Source organism: Podarcis vaucheri (assembly GCF_965113315.1).
Source record: "Podarcis vaucheri genome assembly, chromosome: 9".
NCBI classification, from domain to species: Eukaryota; Metazoa; Chordata; class Lepidosauria; order Squamata; family Lacertidae; genus Podarcis; species Podarcis vaucheri.
The window spans coordinates 75,761,642-75,786,188 of record NC_138767.1 but is presented as its reverse complement, the minus strand read 5'-3'; the positions used below and the strand labels follow the sequence as shown (position 1 = coordinate 75,786,188).

Sequence of the window (24,547 nt, the reverse complement as noted above, 5' to 3'; positions counted from 1 at the left end):
CCACCTTCTGAGACAGTCTGTTCCATGGAGCAACACCTCAGGTCATCGGGATGTTTTGTTTATTTTTATTATGTATTTTGTGCTTTGCAAATTGTAACGTTGTGCGGTGCTCCGCCCTGAGACCTATGGGTATATGGAGTATGCGAACAACAACAACAACACTCTCAGGTAGCATTTCAAAAGGAACAACAATGAATAGTGCCCAGTATGAATAAATCATTGTGGTGAAAATAAAAAAATTCCTTCCTGTAGCACCTTAAAGACCAACTAAGTTAGTTCTTGGTATGAGCTTTCGTGTGCATGCACACTTCTTCAGATACCTGAAGAAGTGTGCATGCACACGAAAGCTCATACCAAGAACTAACTTAGTTGGTCTTTAAGGTGCTACAGGAAGGAATTTTTTTATTTTGACTATGGCAGACCAACACGGCTACCTATCTGTCATTGTGGTGAGTGATCTTTCTCTTGCAACCGAAACAGAGAAATTATTAACACCCAATTGCAGCAAGATGAGAGACAGTAGCCGGGCAGGACAGGAACCAGCAATGCCAGCACAGAATCTAAGAGAAGATAAATAGAGCAGCTATTTTCAGCAGCTCCCCACTAAATCAAGGAAATAAATACAGTGGTACCTCGGGTTACATACGCTTCAGGTTACAGACTCCACTAACCCAGAAATAGTACCTCGGGTTAAGAACTTTGCTTCAGGATGAGAACAGAAATCGTGTGGTGGCGGCACAGTGGCAGTGAGAGGCCCCATTAGCTAAAGTGGTACCTCAGGTTAAGAACAGTTTCAGGTTAAGAACGGACCTCCAGAATGAATTAAGTTCTTAACCTGAGGTACCACTGTACAAATACAGTGGTACCTCGGGTTACAGGTGCTTCAGGTTACAGATGCTTCAGGTTACGGACTCTGCTAACCCAGAAATAATACCTCGGGTTAAGAACTTTGCTTCAGGATGAGAACAGAAATCGCAGCGGGAGGCCCCATTAGCTAAAGTGGTGCTTCTGGTTAAGAACAGTTTCAGGTTAAGAACGGACCTCCAGAACGAATTAAGTTCTTAAGCAGAAGTACCTCGGGTGACAGGTGCTTCAGGTTACAGATGCTTCAGGTTACAGACTCCACTAACCCAGGTTAAGAACTTTGCTTCAGGATGAGAACAGAAATCGCAGCGGGAGGCCCCATTAGCTAAAGTGGTGCTTCTGGTTAAGAACAGTTTCAGGTTAAGAACGGACCTCAAGAACGAATTAAGTTCTTAACCTGAGGTACCACTGTATTTAACTGACCAGTAGTGTTGCAGATAGCTCCGTTCTGGTCCTCCCACCAATAAATCCTGCCCCCCCCCCAACACATAGCTGCCAAGATTCCCTTTTTTGCGGGAAATTCCTTGCTGATCCCTTATTTTCGAGGCTGCTGATCCCTTGTTTTCAAAATTGAAAATTGACAGTTATGCCCCAACATAAATCCTGGCTACGCCCACGGAAGACTTTCCGTTTCTGTGAAAACGAAACCTAAAAAGCAGACGTTTCTGGGCAGCCTCCCTTCTCGGTTAAGAGCTCCTCTGGAAGAGGAAAGAGCTTCGTGGGAAGACAAGCATGGCTCAGGTGAGCTCAGCATCCCTCTCCGAGAGCCAGGTAAGACCCTGGACTTGTCCTGGGAGGACTCGGCTGAGTTTCAGGGAACCAGGAAACACTCGGGGGCATTTACAGCCAAGGCATCCTTCGGAAGCTCTTTCCAGATTTGCTCCACTTCCGTGCCGTGACAAGCGAATAGTTTTTAGGGGGTCCAGCTTTTAGGGGGTCCTCAGTGCACCCTCCCCTCTTTTTCAAGCTACTGCAGCCCAGGGGGAGCTGTTTCCCAGCAGGAGACCCCGATGCCCCAGCCCTGGCGCTGGTCCTGCAAGTGATAAGCTCTAACACAGGAACTTGTGTGTGCGTTAAAAGTAGAGGAGGGGAGGGTGAAAGCGAAGGAGGTGGGCAAAATAAGATAGAGAGAATTAAGGGCAGGGCAGGGGGGAGAAACTCGGTTCAGTAAGGAAACTCAGCCAGATGGACAGGGTATAAATAATTTTTTTTGTTGTTGTTGTTGTTTACAGCTAAATCTACCAAGTTAATGTTTTCTGGACAATATTCAAACCAAAACAAAGCTATCCTCTAAAATTTTCAGTTGTCCAAATTTTGCAGTGTTTACAGAAATGCATATTTTACCAGCGAAAATGAAATGCAAGCATACTGGGAGGAATTGCTTGCAAAAATGTGTGCATTAGTCAAGACTGCAGCTAAAGATGTTATGAGAAAACTGCACTAAAGTGCTGGTGAATTTTCATGACAATTTAAAAAACAAACAAACCACAAATTCCTGCAAAATGTGGAGAACTGGATTTAAAATGGGGGGGGGGGGTGAGAAACTGAGGGAAATGAAATTGGCTTCCATCTGTAATACAGGGCTTGGTGGGAGTGAAGAGGGGCCAGAGTCCCTAAGAGGCTCTGAACTGAATCGATATCACAGTCACCAGAGTGGAACCAGCAAAATACTCTGTCTTACCCAGGAAAGGGATTTGCCCCCATCTAAAAGTGGGGCGTTGTCACGCTGGCCACGTGACCCGGAAGTGTCTTCGGACAGCGCTGGCCCCCGGCCAATAGATGTGAGATGGGCGCACAAACCCCAGAGTCTGTCAAGACTGGCCCGTTCGGGCAGGGGTACCTTTACCTTTACCTTTTTAAAAGGGACGCGGGCGGCGCTGTGGGCTAAAGCCTCAGCGCCTAGGGCTTGCCGATCGAGAGGTCGGCGGTTCGAATCCCCGCGGCGGGGTGCGCTCCCGCTGCTCGGTCCCAGCGCCTGCCCACCTAGCAGTTCGAAAGCACCCCCGGGGGCAAGTAGATAAATAGGTACCGCTTACCAGCGGGAAGGTAAACGGCGTTCCGTGTGCGGCTCTGGCTCGCCAGAGCAGCGTTGTCACGCTGGCCACGTGACCCGGAAGTGTCTTCGGACAGCGCTGGCCCCCGGCCAATAGATGTGAGATGGGCGCACAAACCCCAGAGTCTGTCAAGACTGGCCCGTTCGGGCAGGGGTACCTTTACCTTTACCTTTTTAAAAGTGTTTTGGGAAAAGGCATTTTTCATGTCCGCTGTTAAAGGCAGTAAGACTTTGCATACCAGTCACAGGGGGTTGGGGGCGGGGAGTAGTGCTCACGTCCTACTTGTGGGTTTTGCAAAGGCATCCGGGAGAGTCTTACGTACACCAGAGTCTTACGTTCTTGTGTGTCCTTGCAAGAATACCTTCATCTAGGTTTGGTCCTTTTCTTAACTCAGCAGGAAGCTAGAAGTTATCAGGAAATGAGTAATTATTAACTCATTCTGCCTCCTTGCAATTGTGTTAGGCAATGCGAAGTACATAGTTTCCGTTATAAATAATAATTCATGCCCTGCCTCAACCCGAAACTGTAAAAAGGAGAGCTCAGGGGGCATGTAAGGTGTTGGGACAGCATCTTATCTTATCCCCAGCCATGTGCCTTAGTGCTCTGATACAACTGCTGGCTTGTGTACCTTGTCACCTGATCTGTGTTCGAGCCAGTTGTGCATTTGGCAACCATGGCAGCTGAGAGGCCAAGAGCCAGGAGAGGCTCCCCTTTTCCAAAGTAGTAGGCAGCCGTGTCCTCTGGCTCAAGAGGATGCAAATCCTTAGAACACCTGGGCACTGAAGTTCCAAGAGCAGTAGCCCCCTCTGAGAAAGGCCAGACCTGCGAGTCACTAAACCCCTGGGCTGTTTCAACAAAAACCGGTTCTGGGCCAGGAGATTCGGCTGCAAAGTGGGGCTTGTGGGATCTCTGATAGACAATGTAGACAGTGGCGTAGCATGGGTTGTCAGCACCCAGGGCAAGGCAAGTAATTTGAGCCCCCTAACCCGTGGATTTGCACCCCCTAACCCGTGGATTTGCGCCCCCTAACCCGTGGATTTGTGCCCCCAACCCGTGGATTTGCGCCCCCTAACCCTAACCCCCAGATGTTGTGCCCGGTGCGGCTGGCCCCCCCCTGCACCCCCCACGCTACGCCACTGAATGTAGATTCACCTTTGCTTTCCAAAACATACAGTTACGGAAAAAATGTCATACAGAAATGTGTAAGCTGGGAGGAATTTGCAGCAAAATGCTGATGATTCCCACCCCGACCCCCCATTTTCCTATCCCTACTTGAAGCTTAATGGGCATCTTCCAAACTATTGCCCCTTATCCTTGTTTTTCCCCAACAGGAGATGGGTGAATTACAGTTCCTCTTGTGTGAGAGTTGCCACGGGGAAGTTCAGAGCCCCAAACTGCTGCCATGCCTTCACAACCTGTGCGCCCAGTGCCTCCAAGAAAACCAGCCCAGTGGTCACTGTGCCATATGCAGATCCCCATACTCTCTCCCTGAACTGAAGCCCAACATGCTCTTTGCAAACCTTCAGTCCCAGCTGAGCATCTTCCAGAAGATCAGCCAAGGCCAAGATTTGGCCTGCAGCTGTAGCTCTGAGAGAGAGGCGGTGTTCTGGTGTTCCGAATGTGACTGGCACTTTTGCGACGGCGTGTGTTTCACAAACCACGAGAGAGTCAAGAAGAACAGCCTCCACGAAGTCAAAACACTGAAGAATCTCCAGGGCATGTCGAGCGCAAAGTTCCTTGCAGAGACCAGAAAGCAAAGTGTCATGAACTGTCCCAAAAAAACCCACAATAACGACGCTGCAAGGTAGGTGGTCCGTCAGCGCTTCGTTCTCAGTCTGAAATCCAGGGCCGTCTTCAGCATATCCTGCGCTGTGGTGCCAAGATCCCTTTGGCGCCCACCTCCCCCATTTCCAGGGATGTTGACCTTTTCCCAAGCCTCTGCAGGGATCGCTCTCCTCCCGCGAAGGCTTGGGAAGGAAGCTGCACGCCCACCAGCCATATGGTTGACGGGGCACAGCTGGCGGGCGGGCAGGGAAAGGGGAGGCCGCTGGCAAAGCCGTACAGCTCCCCCACTCCCTGGGGCGCCCCTGAAAGTCTGGTGCCCTGGCACGATGCCCCACTAAGCCCAATAGGAAAGACGGCTCTGCTGAGGTCTTATTTTGAGTGCCAGTGTTGAGCCCCTGTCCCATCCTCTGCCTGAATGCTTGTGGGTTTCCTCCCATGGAAGTCTGGTTGGCCACTGTGAGAATAGGATGATGGACTCAATGGGCCATTGGCCTGATCCAGTGGGCTGCCTCCAACAGAATCCAACTCCCTGGATTCAGATGGATCTAAGGATGAGGTTTCCTTCTTGACTGTTTGGTCTAATTTTATTTTATATACAAATACAGCAGCTCAGAAGCATCAGGTTGCATGTATTTATTTAGAGCATTTGTGCCTTGTGGTTGAGCCAGAAAGACTCCCAGAGCAGATTACATACAATCAAAATGAGCCAGTATGCAGGTTTATGGGAGTGTCTGGGTTCAGTAAACATTCTTTCCCTCTCTGCATGTTTTATGATCAACTCAGTGCATCAATATTGGCAATTGTGACAACTTATCTTTTTAAAAAGGACGCGAGTGGCACTGTGGGTTAAACCACAGAGCCTAGGACTTGCCGATCAGAAAGCACGTCAAAGTGCAAGTAGATAAATAGGTGCCGCTCCGGTGGGAATGTAAACGGCGTTTCCGTGCGCTGCTCTGGTTCGCCAGAAGCGGCTTAGTCATGCCGGCCACATGACCTGGAAGCTGTACGCAAGCTCCCTCGGCCAATAAAGCGAGATGAGCGCCGCAACCCCAGAGTCAGTCACGACTGGACCTAATGGTCAGAGGTCCCTTTACCTTTATCTTTTTAAAAAGAACTAATTTTCGGTGTTACTAGAATTTAGAATAATCATAATGAAAAACTATTAATAATAATAATAACTATGAGCAGCAGTCCCAATAACAAAGCCAATGGCGTTTGATTTACAGAGTCTATTGCAATGAGTGTAAGCGGCCCATGTGCGTGGTTTGCGCTACGCTGGACAGCAAACACCAGAGCCAGCACTGCGAAATACCAGACGAAATCAGGCGCATGCAAAACGAGCTGCAGAGCATGCAAAGGGAGCTCAAGAAAAGCAACCACAGCGAAACCTACCACAGCCTCCAGAAGCTGGTGGCAAGCATGGAGAAGACGAGGAACGAGACGAGGGAGCTGATCCAGCAACAGATTGGCAAGATGGTGAAGGTGCTGCAAGAAAAGGAGGCCAAGTTCCTAGCAGAAGTGGAGGACCAGCACCAGCAACAAGTCAAGGATGTAGAGAGGAGGCTCAAGGAGGTGGAAGGCCTGGTCAAGAGGATGGCATCCAGCGAGCAGCTGGTGGAGAAGATGCAGCAATATGCCTCTGACCAGGTGGTCTTGGAGATGCAACCCTACATCAAAAGTTCGCTGGAGGAGCTCAGAGATAACCAGCCACCAGTTGCCAATTTCCAGATCCAAGCGAGGGACTTTGCAGAGGTCAAGACCCAGCTCCAGGCTCTGTATGAAATAGTGACAAAGGCCAGAGGTGAGAGTCTTGAAGAGAAATGACTGGCTGGTGTGACTGGGTAGGAGAGGGAGTGAGCCCAGTGGCAGACCTCCTGCTCTGTGTGTGGAAAGGCCTAGGCCCAGTGGTGGCACCAGGGCAGGACTTCTACAGAGCCACCTTGTTGGTGTTTCCTCTTACACACCCGCCAGTCAGAAGCTCTCAACATACTGACTGTCATAGCTCATGCGCAGAGAGATTTCAGCTTTCAGAGTATCTAGATTGAATACTTTCTGCAGCTCGTCCCCAGATAGGCAGAACAAAAAGATCTGTGCAGCTGCTGCCCACTTTTTTGTGACAGATTTGCACAGATTGTAAGAGGTCATGTTTTTGTTAGTGGCCATCATTGAGTAAAGGAGAGTTGTTTAGCTGGTAGGCTTCAGGGTGGAAGTCTAGAGACCCCATCAACCGAATGAGCAGGAGGGGCCCCCAGAACCAGAGGTGAAGGAATGCACACGACCCATCTCAAAAAGTGCCGCTCATAAGATAATTAAGCCCAAAGTGTGGACTTAATGGAGAGGTGCATGCTCTAGTTATCTCCCGCTTGGACTACTGCAATGCACTCTATGTGGGGCTACCTTTGAAGGTGACTCGGAAACGGCAATTAATCCAGAATGCGGCAGCTAGACTGGTGACTGGGAGTGGCCGCCGGGACCACATAACACCGGTTCTGAGAGATCTGCATTGGCTCCCAGTACGTTTCCGAGCACAATTCAAAGTGTTGGTGCTGACCTTTAAAGCCCTAAACGGCCTCGGTCCAGTATATCTGAAGGAGCATCTCCACCCTCATCATTCTGCCCGGACACTGAGGTCCAGCACCGAGGGCCTTCTGGCGGTTCCCTCACTGCGAGAAGCAAAGCTACAGGGAACCAGGCAGAGGGCCTTCTCGGTAGTGGCGCCTGCCCTGTGGAACGCCCTCCCAGCAGACGTCAAGGCAATAAACAACTATTTTACTTTTAAAAGACAAGTGAAGGTGGCCCTGTTTAGGGAAGTTTTTAATGTCTGATGCTGTATTGTTTTTAATATTCAGTTGGAAGCCGCCCAGAGTGGCTGGGGAAACCCAGCCAGATGGGCGGGGTATAAATAATAAATTATTATTATAGTCTAAAATTTCCCTAACTGCACCACTGGCCCTGGTTGAAATCCTGGCATCTTGACACTGCCAGCAAAAGCAGACAACACACAGCTGCACAGACCAGTGGTTCGACTCGGTATATAATTTGTCACCTAATCTTAGGTGACAAACGCGGATGCAATATTTTGCTGATACTTCATCCCTGCCCACAATTTGACAAAAGCTGGATGCCCCCAGGTCAACTATGCAAAGTCATAAGAACAGACTGCTGGCCCAGGCCAGTGAGCCATCTCATTCTCACCGTCAGCCAACTGGCTGCTCCTTGCAAGAAGCCCCCAGAGCAGAACCCGGGTGCAAGAGTAGCCCTCCCCTCAACTGCAGTTCCCAGCTACTGGCGCTCAGAAGCAAACTGCCTCTTACAGCTTGTGCTGTTGCAAAATGGAGATGGTCCTAAGAAGTGGGAGTCCGTAGGATTTATGATTATATAAAACAATAAGGATGATTGACAGGCAAAAGTTAAAAAGGTCTTTTCATTAATGCTTTCTGGTGCAAGGATGATCAGTTTTATAGAACAGCAAAGTTTCAAAGTGAAATACATTCCTTAAAGTTTTGTGCACTGAATAGGAGGATGGAAAACTAACAGAGATATGCCAGTAATGGCTGCAGGATTGAAATACTTGGTGATTCTGTCTCTGAATAGGAACAGACAAATTGCTCCATTTTCTAATTAATAATGCCTCACTCTTTTTTAGAAGCTGTCCCAGGTGGACCGGAAACTGCACCCAACCAGGTAAGAGCTGCTTTTGCATACATTGGGACTGGGGAAGAAGTGAGCCTCCAGGCGCTACTGGACTCCAGTTCCCATCAGTCCTAGGCAGCATGGCCAATGGCTAAGGATGATGGAAGTTGTGGCCCTACAAATTCTGGAGGGCTGAAGGTTCCCCCATCTCTGGTGTTCATCTTGAACTGTCGTCTCCACATTGACAAACTCCAGCTGCATATATGAGGGATCTTTTCAGAGATGCCACGCAGGAGAGAAAAGAGAGAGTTTAAGGGAGAAGCTGACAGTTTAACCACTGGATAGCGAATGGGGTTAGATAGGCAGGGTAACTTGCTTTCGAAACCTTGAGCGGAAGTGAAATCCTAGCAGGGGCTGAGTGGCTTGGAAAATATGGTCATAGAATTAGAATCCTAGAGTTGGTAGAGCCCCTAAGGGTCATTGTCATGACTGAGTTGAATAGGATCCAAAATGCAGCAGTCTGCTTGGTCCTAGAATAATAGGATTCAGAATGCAGCAGTCTGATTGGTCCTAGAACAATAGGATTCAGAATGCAGCAGTCTGATTGGTCCTAGAATAATAGGATTCAGAATGCAGCAGTCTGATTGGTCCTAGAATAATAGGATTCAGAATGCAGCAGTCTGATTGGTCCACAGGAGCCACCCAATCCAGCTCCAGGTGGAAGGTGGAATCCGCAACCTGATGGGCCTATAGGTGAATCCCGGAATTAGCCAATCACGGGGGGCCCATTGTGTAAATAATGTATATAAAGCAGACATCCTGGGGGAACTTCCAGCTCCTCACCACTATGAGCTGAATAAAGAGCATGAAATCCACTCTCAACTCCGAGTATTTTCAGTCATCTAGTCAAAGGCAGCTCACAGATAAAATAGAAACAGGTAAAAACATTGGGGAGGGGGACATCCTTAAAAACATTTAAGTATGTGTGTGTGTCTATTAAGATATACAGATCTTTGCAATAAAAACACCCCAGCACCAGTCCTTTCCTTAAAAACAGGCAGTTCCCAAAAGCCTCTTGGAACAAGAAAGTCTTTGCCTGCCATCAAATTGGGCTGCTTAAAATCCTCTGTAAACAGTGTGTGTCTTGAACTAAGTTTTTGTGCCTCACTGTGGAAACCTTCACAGAGTGTTCAGGACACAATTAGATACACACGTTGGAAGTGACTCCTCACATTTTGGACCTCTGGGGAGGGAATGAGTGGATCCTTCACCTTGCTACTGTTTTATTATAAACACTACCACAAATAGTTAACTTCGGAGTGTTCATGTGATAATAGGGGGAGTTTTCTCTATTAAAACACTCATAAAACTGTTTGCATTACCCATCCGCAGGGAGGGTCTGAAAAACAGCCTCCCCGCCATCGCCTTAATGCGGTGGCCAGAAAGACAGATGCCAGCGACCCAGATGGCCCCAGCAGCAGCAGCAGCAACGCAAGCACCAGTAATCTGGTAAGTCAGAAAACACAATTCCCTTCCTTCTGTTCCCCTCCTACTGTCCTGCATTCTGTGGTTGTGACGAATGTGAGAAGGGGGCTTCCTTCTAGGGGTGTGTGTGTGTGTGTGTGTGTGTGAGAGAGAGAGAGAGAGAGAGAGAGAGAGAGAGAGAGAGAGATTGGAACAGTAAAAATGTGGGGTGATGCTAGGGTTGCCATACGTCTGGAATTTCCTGGTAAACTAAAGGTAAAGTACCTGACCATTCGGTCCAGTGGCGGACGACTCTGGGGTTGAGCTCATCTCGCTCTATAGGCCTCAGACAGCTTCCGGGTCATGTGGCCAGCATGACAAAGCCACTTCTGGCGAACCAGAGCAGCGCATGGAAACGCCGTTTACCTTCCTGCTGGAGCGGTACCTATTTATTTACTTGCACTTGACATGCTTTCGAACTGCTAGGTGGGCAGGAGCTGGGACTGAAGAATGGGAACTCAACCCGTCGTGGGGATTTGAACCACCGACCTTCTGATCAGCAAGCCCTAGGCTCTGTGGTTTAGACCACAGCGCCACCCACATCCCTAGACATACGCATAATACTGCAGTTGGAAGCAGTTTCCGGGTGGAAATTGCAAAAATGCCAGTCGGATGGCAACCCATGTCGGCAGTGTTGGTTTGGGCAACTTTTCTTTAAATTAGCTTTAAAGCTCAACAACTTCAGGCAACCCCCACCCGCCCCCCCCAAAAAAAGCTCAATAACGTTTGTGTCTGGATTTTATGGCAACACTATGTGATGTGGAAGAACCAGAGGGCTCACCCATACTTCCCCTGGATTCATATCTCAACCATATTATGTACTGATTTATTATCCTGTGTCCAATACCTGATTTTGTTAAAATCAGTTAAGATTTTTATTAAAGTTTTGTTGTGATACAATAAGGTATAGAAAAGGAATGCAAACAAAGTTTTGCTGTGATACAATAAGGTATAGAAAAGGAATGTAAATAAAAAACAGAAACAGCTACCCAAAGTAAAAATAGAATACGAAGCCCTCTCTTAAAAGTAGTTCTCTCACCCTGGGAGACCGGCACTTCCCAGTCTCCCATCCAGGGTCCTCCATCAACCATTTTCCACCCCATGAACATGTGCAGTCCCTGGACCCTAATAAAGACCCCAGATGTAGGATTCGAAAGAAATAATGAAGAAGAGAAAGGGGGGATAAAAAGAAAGAAGCAGGAAAAAGATAGGAAAGAGAGGGGGGAGAAAAGAAAAAGAAACAACAAATAAAAATAAAACAGACTTCTGATTTTCCATCAGCCAGTTACATAAAGAAGTTATTTAAGATATGCGCTCCATGATAGCATCCATTTCTTCTAAATTCATATGTCTCAGAATCATTCATTTCTTTTCCCCACACTTTTTATTAGGGGACAGGTCCCCTTAACATTTCTGACAAAGATGGCCTGCATTCTCTTTAGAGTGGCATTTTCAATGAGAAATATTTGTGGGCCTAAGTTGAATTCTTCAGAAGAGCAAATTTTTATTAGATGGAAAGCCTAACTTTAACAATTATTTTAACTGCGTAATATTTTTGTTTGTGTGGTTTGGGGGGTTTTTTTTGTATCTCACTTTGTAGTGGCTTTTGCTGCACAAAGGAATAAATCAATTAATGGCCATATCATCCTATTCCTACTCCTAGGGCCACCTCCCGAAGTCGCCAGCAAAGAGGAACTGTGCCTACCTGGAAAGAGCTGTCCAGACCCCAACAAAAGTGGTGAAAATGGAACATGATGACGATGGTGCCAGATCCAGGCAGCTGCCTAGCAACAGGAGGCTGGAACAAACTTGGACCAGTTCTCAATCTCCAGGATGCTCCCCGTCCAGAGGGAGCAGGGACAAGGCAGGAGAAGGCATGGACAGCTCAAAGTGGCCCCCCAGGTCTGACCCAGAGCTGTCTGAGTCAGGTACAGACAGAAGCTGCTGTTTTACTCAGGGATTCTTAAGACCCAGTCACACATTTTTGATATCTTTTTTGAGGGGGGCGGGCTACTAATGTCTTCTCATCGTGAGAAGTGAGCTTCTCATTGTGAAATCGACAGCCTAAAGAAGGCTGAATTGTTTAATCCAGGCATTTTTATTTATCTGTGGCATTCATACCCCACCTTTTTCACCAAGGAGCCCCGCACCTCCCCATTCTTAGGTCGAGGGGCAGGGACTGGCCTCAAGGGAGCCGTTGAGCTTCATGGCTGAGTGGGGACTTGAACCCTGGTCTATTCCCCGGTCATCGTCTGACCAACCACTACACCACGCTAGCTCTCAAATAGTAACATTGGTACGTCGTCAGCAGGATTTGAACCCATGGGGCAAGATCCCAGTGGATTTCTAATCCATCACCTGAACCACTTGGCCACCAAGTGTAAGGAACCTGGTGCACTTCAGATGTCGTTGAACATCTACAATTCCCACCCGCACCCCTGGCCATTGGCCACTCTGGAGGGGTGTGGACTCCCCACCCCCGGTTTAATCAGTCGGGTCACATAGTGGATTGAAACCTTCTCTATTGATTAAAAAGCACCCACAATAAATCAGGTTTTCAAAAATACAGTGGTACCTCAGGTTACATACGCTTCAGGTTACAGACTCCGCTAACCCAGAAATAGTACCTCGGGTTAAGAACTTTGCTTCAGGATGAGAACAGAAATTGTGCGGCGGCAGCGGGAGGCCCCATTAGCTAAAGTGGTACCTCAGGTTAAGAACAGTTTCAGGTTAAGAATGGACCTCTGGAACGAATTAAGTTCTTAACCCGAAGTACCACTGTATATATTTTTAATACAGGTACATACACAAATCTCGGAAGAAGCATTAGCTGGTTGAAAGAAAGACAGGAATGCCTCTTTTAAACTGGAGCCAGCTGTGAAAGAAGTGTGCCTCGTCCAAAAATAATAATGTGTTTGTTTGTGTGTACAGTGGTACCTCAGGTTAAGAACTTAATTCGTTCTGGAGGTCCATTCTTAACCTGAAACTGTTCTTAACCTGAAGCACCACTTTAGCTAATGAGGCCTCCCGCTGCCACCGTGCCGCCGCTGTGCGATTTCTGTTCTCATCCTGAAGCAAAGTTCTTAACCCGAGGTATTATTTCTGGGTTAGCGGAGTCTGTAACCTGAAGCGTCTGTAACCCGAGCTATCACTGCATATTGTAACTTAACATTAGAGAGTGCTTTCTGATATTAAGAGCCACATGGCAGTGGGAAAGGCCAGCGCAAAAAGCTAGCCTTCATTGGATGTCCGGCTTTTCTCTTGCAGGTGATGCTCCTGTGAGCATTTCCTCGGGAGACGAAATCACCGACGACGAATCTGTGGTGAGTGCAGAGACCCAGGTGCTGCCACGCTGTCGCTTGGTGCCCTCCTCACTGCCCCCTGGACAACGGAGTCCCTTGTGAAGGCCGTGGTCTCACAGCACGTTGGTGGCCCTTTTCAACTATACAGAATAATAGAAGAGCAATCCTTTTCTTGCACCTGTGACATAGGCGCAGCGAAGCAAACCTTCAATATTCGTAGAATTGCAGAGTTGGGGTCATCTAGTCCAACCCCCTGTAATGCCATAATCTCAGCTAAAGTATCCAAGACAGATCGCCAGCCAACCTCTGCTTAAAAACCTTCAAGGAGGGAGTGTCTCCACCACCTCCCGAGGGAAATTGTCCCACTGTCAAACAGCTCTCACTGTCAGAAAGTTCTTCCTGATGTTTAACCAGAATATCCCTTCTTGTAACTTGAAGCCATGGGTTTGAGTCAGTGCCAGATTTACGTATAAGCTAAACAAGCTATGTAGCTTAGGGCCCCACTCCAAAAAATATTCTTTTTCTTAATTGTATTTCACTATTAATATACTTCTTAATTGTATTTCAGTTCAACAATTACTTGGATAAAATACATATTTTGTTATGTGCAAATGGCTTTAGATACATATTAGGTCCATAAATTACCATATAGCATATGTTCAACACACACAAAAACAGCGACAATTTGTTGTTGACAAAGGACAGCTGGACATATAAAGGACCCCATTACCTTCAGTAGCTTAAGGCCTCATCAACCCTAAATCCGGCCCTGGTTTGAGTCCTACTCTCCAGAGCAGGAGAAAACAAGCTTTTTCTATCCTCCATGTGACAGGCCTTGAAATATTTGAAGATGGCTATCATATCTCCTTTCAGTCTCCTCTTTTCCAGGCTAAACATACCCTGCTCCTTCAACCACTCCTCATAAGGCTTGGTTTATAGACCCTCGATCATCTTGGTGGCCCTCCTCTGCACATATTTCAGCTTGTCAACATCCTTCTTAAATTGTGGTGCCCAGAATTGGACACAGTATTCCAGGTGGGGTCTGACCAAGGCAGAATAGAGTGGAACTGTTCCTTGCCTTGATCTGGGCACTAGCCTACAATAGCATTCTTTTTTGTTTTTTTTAATCAACCACACTGTTCATTCATGCGAAGCTTGTGGTCTCCTAAGACCCCTGGATCCTTTTCACATGTACTGCTAGTAAGCCAGGTGTCGCCCATCATATATTTGTGCATCTGGTTCCTCCTGCCTAAGTGCAGAACATTTGTACCCATTGAAATTCATTTTGTAAGTTTTAAGTCCAGGTCTCCAGTCTGTGAAGGCCCTTTTGAATCCGGAGTCTGTCTTCTGCAGCATTGGCTACCCTTCCCACGTTGCTGTCACCTGCAAGTTTGATGAGCACCCCCTCATTTCCTTCATCCAAGTCATTTAGAAAGATGTTTAACAACATTGGGGCCAGGACAGAACCCTGCGGCATCCCATTTGTCACTTTTTTCCAGGATGATGAGGAATCATCTTAATGGTCCAATTTGTAAATCAGCTGAAAGGTGATGTTTGAGTACAAAAATCTTACTCGTGACATTTTTACTGCAATTCCTAGGGGTTTGGACCAGATGACCTTTGGGGGCAGGGCCAGATTTATGTATAAACTAAACAAGCTATAGCTTAGGGCCCCACTCTCTCGGGGCCCCCCAAAATATACCTCTTAATTGTATTTCACTGTTAATGTACTTCTTAATTGTATTTCAGTTCAACAATTGCTTTGATAAAATACATATTTTGTTATGTGCAAATGGCTTTAGATACCTATTAGGTCCATAAATTACCATATAGCATATATTCAACACACACAAAAACAGCGACAATTTGTTGTTGACAAAGGACAGCTGGACATATAAAGGGCCCCATTACCTTCAGTAGCTTAGGGCCTCATCAAACCTAAATCCAGCCCTGCTTGGGGGTATCTTCCTTCTCGACAGTTCTGTGATTCTGTGAATAAAATCTTGTTAGTCTTTTAAGTTGTCACAATGCTCTTTTTTCTGAGTCATGGAACCCTCCATCCCCAAGGCAGCAGCGCAGTGGTTGTGGCTGGGGAAAAGAGGTGAGTCAGTGGCCCATAATCTCTGAAGTGTCCCCCCCCCCACTTGTCTGTCTTCTCGCCAGGAATCTAGCTTGCTACAGGACATCAGGAACAGATCACAGAATAGCCAGGAAGAACGCCTGAGGCAGGAGTCTCAGTTGGGGCAAGGGACCATGGTTTTCTTCGACCTGAAGCTTCTACGTAAGGGGCTGAGAGCCACTTTTGAAATCAGATACTGCAAAATTATCGCTTAGAAAGAAGGGGTGGGGGAGAAATTCAGTTCAGTTTGCATTTGAAGGCAAATCCACTTGATTTGCACTTTCCAAAACAATGCATAAACCAAAACCCAGCCATACTGCAAAGTCTGCGCTTCTGCACAGTCTGAATTTTGCAGTGCAGTTATCCAGCCAAGTCACGTGCACAAAATTGCAAATCCCAGGGTAAAGTGTGCATAAAAACACACATGTATTGGTAAAAAAGATATATAATAATAATAATTTATTATTTGTACTCCGCCCATCTGGCTGAGTCTCCCCAGCCACTCTGGGCAGCTTCCAACAAAGATTAAAAATACATTAAAATGTCACACATTAAAAACTTCCCTAAACACAGCTGCCTTCAGATGTCTTCTAAATGTCAGGTAGTTGTTTATCGCTTTGATATCTGACGGGAGGGCGTTCCACAGGGCGGGCACCACCACCAAGAAAGCTCTCTGCCTGGTTTCCTAGAACCTTACTTCTTGCAGCGAGGGAACCGCCAGAAGGCCCTTGGCGCTGGACCTCAGTATCCGGGCTGAACAATGGGGGTGGAGACGCTTCTTCAGGTATACAGGACTGAGGCCGTTTAGGGCTTTAAAGGTCAGCACCAACACTTTGAATCGTGCTCAGAAACATACTGGGAGCCGATGTAGGTCTTTCAGGACCGGTATTATGTGGTCTCGGCGGCTGCTCCCAGTCACCAGTCTAGCTGCTGCATTCTGGATTAGTTGTAGTTTCCGGGTCACCTTCAAAGGTAGCCCCACGTAGATCGCATTGCAGTAGTCCAAGCGGGAGATAGCCAGAGCATGCACCACTCTGGCGAGACAGTCTGCGGGCAGATAGGGTCTCAGCCTGCGTACCAGATGGAGCTGGTAGACAGCTGCCCTGGACACAGAATTGACCTGTGCCTCCATGGACAGCTGTGAGTCCAAAATGACTCCCAGGCTGCGCACCTGGTCCTTCAGGGGCACAGTTACCTCATTCAGGACCAGGGAGTCCTCCACACCAGCCCGCCTCCTGTCCCCCAAGAACAGTACTTCTGTCTTGTCAGGATTCAACCTCAATCCATTATCCGCCATCCATCCTCCAATTGCCTCCAGGCACTCACACAGGACCTTCACCGCCTTCACTGGTTCCCATTTAAAAGAGAGGTAGAGCTGGGTACCATCCGCATACTGATGGACAACCAGCCCAAACCCCCTGATAATCTCATGTAGATCTCATGTAGATGTTAAAAAGCATGGGGGAGAGGACGGAACCCTGAGGCACCCCACAAGTGAGGGCCCAGGGGTTTGAACACTCATTCCCCACCACTACTTTCTGGACACGCCCAGGAGGAAGGAGCAGAACCACTGTATAACAGTGCCCCCAGTGCTCCTCTAGACGGTCCAGAAGGATATTATGATCAATTGTATCAAAAGCCGCTACAAGAAAGTCTTATACAGTGGTGCCCCGCAAGACGAATGCCTTGCAAGACGGAAAACTCGCTAGACGAAAGAGTTTTCCGTTTTGGAGGTGCTTCGCAAAATGAATTTCCTATGGGCTTGCTTCGCAAGACGACAATGTCTTGCGAGTTCCTGCTAGTTTTTTTTCCTCCCCCCTTTTTCTAAGCCGCTAAGCTGCTTATCAGCTGATCCCATCAGCAGATAAGCCGCTAAAAGCCGCTAGTAGCGCTAATCCTTCAATGGGCTTGCTTCGCAAGACGAAAAAACCGCTAGACAAAGAGAATCACAGAATGGATTCTTTTCGTCTTGCGAGGCACCACTTGTTTGCATAAATGTGCAGATTGGGCAAAACTGCACACAAATGTGTAGATGAGGAGAGATTTGAATGAAGATGTTGGTAGCTTTTCATGAGGAGTTTCTATTTTTTAAAAAACTACAAACTGATGTGGAATTGTGGAGAACCAAACCTAAGACTGGAAAAAGAGAAACCCAGAGAAACCAAAATTGGCATAGGTTCCCATCCCTACTTGGGAGTGAAGGGAGAGGCTGGCATATCAGAGGGGCATCAGGAAAGGGGCTGCTCACCTGCTGCCCTCCTTCCAGCAGGGAAGATGCTACCAACTTCTTCTTCTTCCAACATACATTCCAATGAGAGCACAAGCTGGTATCAGATCAGATCTGTTTTCCAGTGGTGCCTAGCCAGGGGCCACAGGGGAAATCCACAAGTACCTGGTGATGCCACAAACCCACCTTGACTTGGAGGCTCAGTCAGGGCAAGCAGGATCCTGACAAGACTCAGGTCCTGTGGCAGGTGGCCTGTTGCGGCAGGTGGGTGTGTTTGTCATGCACGTACCCCTGAAAGTCTGGGGTGCTCCGACATTGGGAGCCCCTTTCCCCAACTTCGTAGAAAGGGATAGCCTGGCCACCTTGTGGTTAGATTACTGTGATGTTCTTTACGTGGGACTGCCCTTGAAGATAGTTTGGGGACTGCAGCTAGCACTAAAGTCTTTTCGTAAGGCCCTTTGAGCTTTCCTCCAATCAAGCAGTGTGTAAATTTAACAAAATACAGTGGTACCTCGGGTTAAGTACTGAATTTGTTCTGGAGGTCCGTTCTTAACCTAAAACTGTGCTTAACCTGAAGCACCACTTTTTAGCTAATGGGGCCTCCTGCTGCCGCCGCGCCACTGGAGCCCGATTTCTGTTCTTATCCTGAAGCACTATTTCTGGGTTAGTGGAGTGTGTAACCTGAAGCGTATGTAACCTGAAGCGTATGTAACCAGAGGCACCACTGTAGATAAATATAATAATAATAATAATAATAATAATAATATTAATAATAATAATAATAATAATAATAATAATAATAATAATAATAATAATAATTTATTATTTATACCCCGCCCATCTGCCTGGGTTTCCCCAGCCACTCTATGCAGCTTCCAACTGAATGTTAAAAACAATACAGGATCAGACATTAAAAACTTCCCTAAACAGGGAATCCTGTTGTCCTCAGTTGTCTTTTAAAAGTAAAATAGTTGTTTATTGCCTTGACATCTGCTGGGAGGGCGTTCCACAGGGCAGGCGCCACTACCAAGAAGGCCCTCTGCCTGGTTCCCTGTAACCTCAATTCTTGCAGCGAGGGAAGCACTGGAAGGCCCTCTGTGCTTGACCTCAGTGTCCGGGCTGGATGATGGGGGTGGAGATGCTCCTTCAGGTATACAGGACTGAGGCCGTTTAGGGCTTTAAAGGTCAACACCAACACTTTGAATTGTGCTCGGAAATGTACTGGGAGCCAATGCAGATCTCTCAGGACTGGTGTTATGTGGTCTTGGCGGCCACTCCCAGTCACCAGTTTAGCTGCCACATTCTGGATTAGTTGTAGTTTCCAGGTCACCTTCAAAGGTACCCCCACGTAGAGCACATTGCAGTTTCAGTCACCAATCTACTGTAGCTGCCACATTCTGGATTAATAAAGAGGTACAGTGGTGCCCTGCAAGACGAATGCCTCGCAAGACGGAAAACTCGCTAGACGAAAGAGTTTTCTGTTTTGGAGGTGCTTCGCGAAACGAATCTCCTATGGGCTTGCTTCGCAAGACGACAATGTCTTGCGAGTTCCTGCGGGTTTTTCCCCTCCCCCCCTTTTTCTAAGCCGCTAAGCCGCTTATCAGCTGATCCGATCAGCAGATAAGCCGCTAAAAGCCTCTAAAAGCGCTAATAGCGCTAATCCTTCAATGCGCTTGCTTCGCAAGATGAAAAAAACCGCTAGACGAAGAGAATCACAGAACGGATTCTTTTCGTCTTGCGAGGCACCACTGTATAAGGGCGCTTTAAATGCATGGTGGTGATCTGAGCTTACCTATGGTCTTTCTAGCTACAAGGTGTGCTGATGGTTACTAACTCAGGTGGTTTCTAAGGGGGGAGGAGCAAGGGTATTGCAAGGCACTTAAAAGATGCAGGAGCACAGATTCATGACACCTGCTGACTGGCCTCTGAGCAAACTGGATAACCACAGTGAATATGTTTGTAGGGAAGCAGAAGGAGATCAGGTGCTCACACACACACACACAACCCGGCGTTGCCTTCTAAAAATACCCTTAAAGCTCGGGGGGAGGAGGTCAGTCTATCAATGGCATATGGCTACCTAGAACGTAAGAGCCGTCTGCATCAGGCCAGTGTCCCGTCCAATCCAGCATCCTGTTCACACAGTGGCCAACTAGATGCCTCTGGGAAATCTGCAAGCAGAATTTGAGCCCAAGAGCAACTCTCCCCTCCTGCTCTTTCCAGCAGGTGGGATTCAAAAACATCACTGCTTCCAACAGTAGAGACAGAGCAGAGGCAAAGGGACCCCTGACCATTAGATCCAGTCGTGGATGACTCTGGGGTTGCGGCGCTCATCTCGCTTTATTGGCCGAGGGAGCCGGCGTACAGCTTCCGGGTCATGTGGCCAGCATGACTAAGCTGCTTCTGGCGAACCAGAGCAGCGCACGGAAACGCCGTTTACCTTCCCGCCAGAGTGGTACCTATTTATCTACTTGCACTTTGATGTGCTTTCGAACTGCTAGGTTGGCAGGAGCAGGGATTGAACACCGGGAGCTCAATCCGTCACGGGGATTCAAACTGCCGACCTTCTGATCGGCAAGTCCTAGGCTCTGTGGTTTAACCCACAGCACCAGAGGCATCCTGGCTTGTAGCCATTGGCAGCCCTCTCCCCCTCCATGCATTTGTCCAGTTCTCTTTAAAAGCCACTGAAATGGGTGGCCATCCCTGCCTCCTGTGGGAGCAAGTGCCGTAGTTTGAATTTGTGCCGTACGAAGGAGGACTTCTTTTCTCTGTCCTGAATCTTTCAGCATTCCGCTTCAAAGAGAAAAACAACTACCAGACTTTTAGAAGACATCTGAAGGCAGCCCTGTTTAGGGAAGCTTTTGATGCTTAATAGGTTATTGTATTTTAGTGTTCTGTTGGAAGTTGCCCAGAGTGGCTGGGGAAACCCAGCCAGATGGGCGGGGTATAAATTATTATTATTATTATTATTATTATTATTATTATTATTATTATTATTAATGAATTCTAGTGTTATGAGAGAGGGGAAAAGACTTTATTCACTTTCTCATGCCATAGTTGGGGGCGCTTTGCCACTGAACCCCAACTCAGCCATGAAGCTTTCTGGATGACTTTGGGTCAGTCACCGCCTCTCAGCCCAACCGACCTCACAAGGTTGTTGTGTGGGATTAAATGAGACGCGGGGAGAACCATGAAGAAAAAAAGTTAGGGTATAAATGATAATAAATAAATCAGCAACCCATTTGGCCTGGCTTCTTGCCTGAAATAACCTGATGGCTCTTGAGTAATATTTATTTACAGTGGTACCTCTGGTTACAGACTCCGCTAACCCAGAAATAGTACCTTGGGTTAAGAACTTTGCTTCAGGATGAGAACAGAAATCGCATGGTGGCAGTGCGGCGGCAGCGGGAGGCCCCATTAGCTTAAAAGGGTACCACAGGTTAAGAACAGTTTCAGGTTAAGAACGGACCTCCAGAATGAATTAAGTTCTTAGCCCGAGGTAATAATAATAATAATAATAATAATAATAATAATAATAATAAATTTATTTATATCCCGCCCTCCCCAGCCGAAGCCGGGCTCAGAGCGGCTAACATCAAATGTATAACACATTAACAAAAAATCAGACAATCAATTAAAATACATCCTCAAATCAGATCAGGATCAGAATAAAATCCAATTGGTTGGCAACCCGCAGATTAGGGTTGGGGACCTTAAATGCTCACCAGGCCCAACTGTTTGTGCTGAACTTATATGGGCCTGTGAGGAAAATTGGGAGGCCACTTCCATGCAAGTTCTTATGAAAGGGGAGAGGGAGTCAGACTGAACCCCGACCAAAGGCCTGGCAGAACAGCTCCGTCTTGCAGGTCCTGCAGAAAGACGTCAGGTCAGTGGTGTAGCGTGGGTTGTCAGCACCCGGGGCAAGGCAAGTAATTTGCGCCCCCTAACCCGTGGATTTGCACCCCCTAACCCTAACCCCCAGATGTTGCGCCCGGTGCGGCCGGCCCCCCCTGCACCCCCAACGCTACGCCACTGCGTCAGGTCCTGCAGGGCCCTACTCTCTTGTGAGTTCCACCAGATCAGAGCCACAGCCGAAAAAGCCCTGGCTCTAGTTGTGGCCAGCCTAACCACTGTATTTGTCATGCGCATGCCTCTGTGGTCAATCTGGACTAACCTCCTCTCACTGCTCTTTCAGCGGGTGATATCCTGCACCTGGTTGCCCTAGCAGAGGAAGCATACTGCCGCTCTGTCATGATCCGGCCGCTGTTGCCTTCCTCTGGCGGAGACGCAAGAAGCAAATTCTCCGAGACTGGGCTGGAGGGGTTCCTCGACTACGTCTGCTCCCTCTCCCTGCCCATTTTGGTGGGGTATGACATCTGGTCTGCGGACCATCTCCCAGCCCTGGTTGGCGCCCTGCAAGCTATCAACAAGGAGGAAAGATTCGAAGCCTCCATCTTTGGTTTCATCGATGCCTTGCCCCTCATTAAGGAGAAGTTCCCAGAGTTGCCCAGCTACACGCTGAAAAGCCTGGACTACACATATCGCTGGGGCGACCTGAACGACGCGCGGGCCGACGACTGCGCCAAGGCCCTGAAGGATTTGTGTACTGTCTTGGAGGTTAACCCTGTGATGGAGAAAAGGACAGTCATTGCCTACTCCAACATACGGTCCTACGCCTCCCTGCGACCCCTCTTGTCGCAGAAGCTCCTCTCTGAGGCCTCTGCAAAGACGTTGGCGCTGCACAATGTCTGCCTTTCCATGCTCCAGCACATCTATCAAGAGGACCCAGAAAGGGGGCTGAGCAAATTGTGCAGGTTCCTGAATCGCCACCGAAAGGTCACGGAGGAAAAAATCCAAAAGCTGAGCAAGATTCGCTTCTACTTCCAACATCTGCAGTCGGCAGCTTGGCATCTGCTGCCGGAAGCAACCTCATAGAATCTTAGAACTGGAAGGGACTCAAGAGTCATCTAGTCCAACCATCTGCAATGCAGGAACCACACCTGAAGAATCCCTGACCATCCGACCTCTGCTTAAAAACCTCCAAGGAAAGAGAGTCCATCACCTCTCATGCAAGTCTGTTCCACTGCTGAACAGCTCTTACAGTTTTTGCAAATGTTTAGTCAGAATTTCCTTTCTTGTGACTTGAAGCCATTGGTTTGAGTCCGACCCTCCAGAACAGCATATTCTACAATTCTATGCTTCTACCATGTTAAGGAAATAAGTACTAAATTTTTTTACTTTTTTTTTTACTAAAGCACATCTTTATTTTGCAATTAAACAATTAATATCCACAAGTAAACTATGTTTTTTCCTTCAAGTTTGTACCTAGACAACTATTTGTCAATCAAAATGCAATCGGAACCATAATCGAAATACTCATACTGGCCCAAGCCTAAAGAGAAGGGAGGAAAATTAACTCAGTCAACCTGCAACATCGTCCCATGCAGCTGCGTGAGTTGATAAGGGTCAGCCATTATCACCAACCTCTGGAGCATAGCTGTCCACTTTTCCCTTTTCTTGTGAGGAATCCTATTCGGAATAAGGGAATTTACCTTATAAAAGGGGAAACGTTGACAGCTATGCTCTGGGGTTGACTCATCTCAGCACTGGAGTTCCATTTGCAAGTCCAGCTGAAACCTTTTGAGTAGAGCTATCTTTGTCCTCTAGGACAGGGATGGGGACCCTATGGCCACCCACATGTTGCTGAACTAAAACTCCCACCATCCCTGACCACTGGCTACTCTGGCCAGGGTTCATGGGAGTTGAGAGTCCAACAACATCCGGTCCCCAAACTTTCCTACCCCATCCTAGAAAATGGCCCACAGGGCAACCCTATACGTCTACTCGGAAGTAAGCTCATTGAGTTTAATGGGACTTACTCTCAGGTAAGTGTGTGCAGGATTGGAGCCTAAATGTTGTCTCTCAACATCTGAAGAGCACAACCAGATCGTTTGCACATTGCTTTGTGATTCCTGATTCCTGGCAGGCAGTAATAGCTGTGGGCTGTCAATGAGAGAATTTCAGGAGGTGCTGATTTTCTCTGCCTTCCAGTCCTACAGTTTGGTAATTCTACAATGCAACAGATCACCCTAATGCAGATATAGCAGCCAACCCAATTTAATATCGCAGCTCCAGACTATGTCACTTCAAAAGCAGTTTCAGAACGGTTTCAGTTTCAGAACCCTTTAAAATGTGTGTGGTGGGTGGAGCTATTAGTTTCTTATTGTTCTTATTTTTACTCTGCATTCTGTGTTTTTTATATTGTATTTTTATGTTGTGAACCGCCCTGAGATCTACAAATGAAGGGTGCTATGTAAATTTAATAAATAATAATAATAATAAATTCAGGGACTAGTTGACCTCCATTTGCTGTCTGCTACAGCTTTCCCCAACAAGCACTGACTTGCACCTGAGACTAATTTTAGTTCCTTCCATTTCTCCCTCCAGAGTTTGCATTTAGCAAAAGGTGTGTTTGGGTTCCTCGTTACCTGAGTCAGGTGAGAGTGGACTTTGGGGGTGGGATATAAAGGTTTGCAGAGAACAGTCGCGTTTGTTGCCGGATTTCTTGAAGAAGCAAAATGGGGTTTGGGGCAAACTTGGCTGTTGTCTTGCTCTGCTGGGGGGTTGCTTCCTATGACCCCTGGCAGTTTGCTCCGAGGAACTCAATTTGGAGAACTGCCAGGCCTGTGTCCCCTGCTCCCTCCTGGCCTGAGTCCTCTCCCTGGGCTTGGGTTGATGCTTCCCAGGTGAGAGCGTTGTCCTACTTCGCCCCTGTGGCTGTGCAGTGTGGAGAGGCCCAAGTGGTAGTAACCGTGAACAGGGACCTGTTTGGGACTGGAAGGCTCATCCAGGCAACAGACCTCAGCCTGGGCTCTTCGGGCTGCCACTACACCTCCTATGATGCTGCCAAGGATGTAGTGATCTTTGATGTTGGGCTCCATCAGTGTGGCAGCATCCTGCAGGTAACTCTGTATTAATTACCTATGTTGACCCTATCCTATGCATGCTTCTGCATTTGTTTCCAGGCTAGTTAAATGGCTTT

At 47.6% G+C, this 24,547-nt stretch overlaps 2 protein-coding genes across 5 annotated transcripts in view; both read left to right on the top strand.

The window, feature by feature from the left end:
* Window positions 1–24,547, top strand: part of LOC309540511 (zona pellucida sperm-binding protein 3-like) — a 92,474-nt gene that overhangs the window by 58,224 nt on the left and 9,703 nt on the right. The window contains exon 2 of one of the 2 annotated variants that reach the window (XM_082237445.1): window positions 23,156–24,467. In XM_082237445.1, coding sequence (XP_082093571.1) covers window positions 24,084–24,467 — 384 coding nt within the window. In that variant the 5' untranslated portion in view covers window positions 23,156–24,083. Of the gene's footprint in view, window positions 1–23,155; window positions 24,468–24,547 lie in introns of those variants that run through there. The other variant, XM_082237446.1, reaches the window with a different exon arrangement.
* Window positions 1,475–22,822, top strand: LOC309540482 (protein PML-like). Of its 3 annotated transcripts, none has more exons than XM_082237371.1 (9): window positions 1,475–1,635; window positions 4,250–4,722; window positions 5,930–6,504; window positions 8,353–8,387; window positions 9,729–9,845; window positions 11,524–11,788; window positions 13,128–13,183; window positions 15,326–15,443; window positions 21,701–22,822. In XM_082237371.1, exons 1-9 carry the CDS (start codon window positions 1,597–1,599, stop codon window positions 22,438–22,440), a joined length of 2,418 nt encoding a protein of 805 aa, XP_082093497.1. In that variant the 5' UTR covers window positions 1,475–1,596; the 3' UTR covers window positions 22,441–22,822. The 3 variants fall into 3 exon arrangements, with proteins under 3 accessions (XP_082093497.1, XP_082093498.1, XP_082093496.1); XM_082237370.1 differs by having other exon boundaries at window positions 1,476–1,635; window positions 8,350–8,387; XM_082237372.1 differs by lacking the exon at window positions 9,729–9,845 and having other exon boundaries at window positions 8,350–8,387.

Excerpts from the sequence above, each read along its gene's own strand:
- LOC309540482 (XM_082237370.1), top strand. The coding sequence starts at position 1,597 with ATGGCTCAGGTGAGCTCAGCATCCCTCTCCGAGAGCCAG. Across the intron at positions 9,846-11,523 it reads ACGCAAGCACCAGTAATCTG|GGCCACCTCCCGAAGTCGCC; the intron begins GTAAGTCAGAAA and ends TCCTACTCCTAG. Across the intron at positions 15,444-21,700 it reads CTTCGACCTGAAGCTTCTAC|CGGGTGATATCCTGCACCTG; the intron begins GTAAGGGGCTGA and ends CTGCTCTTTCAG.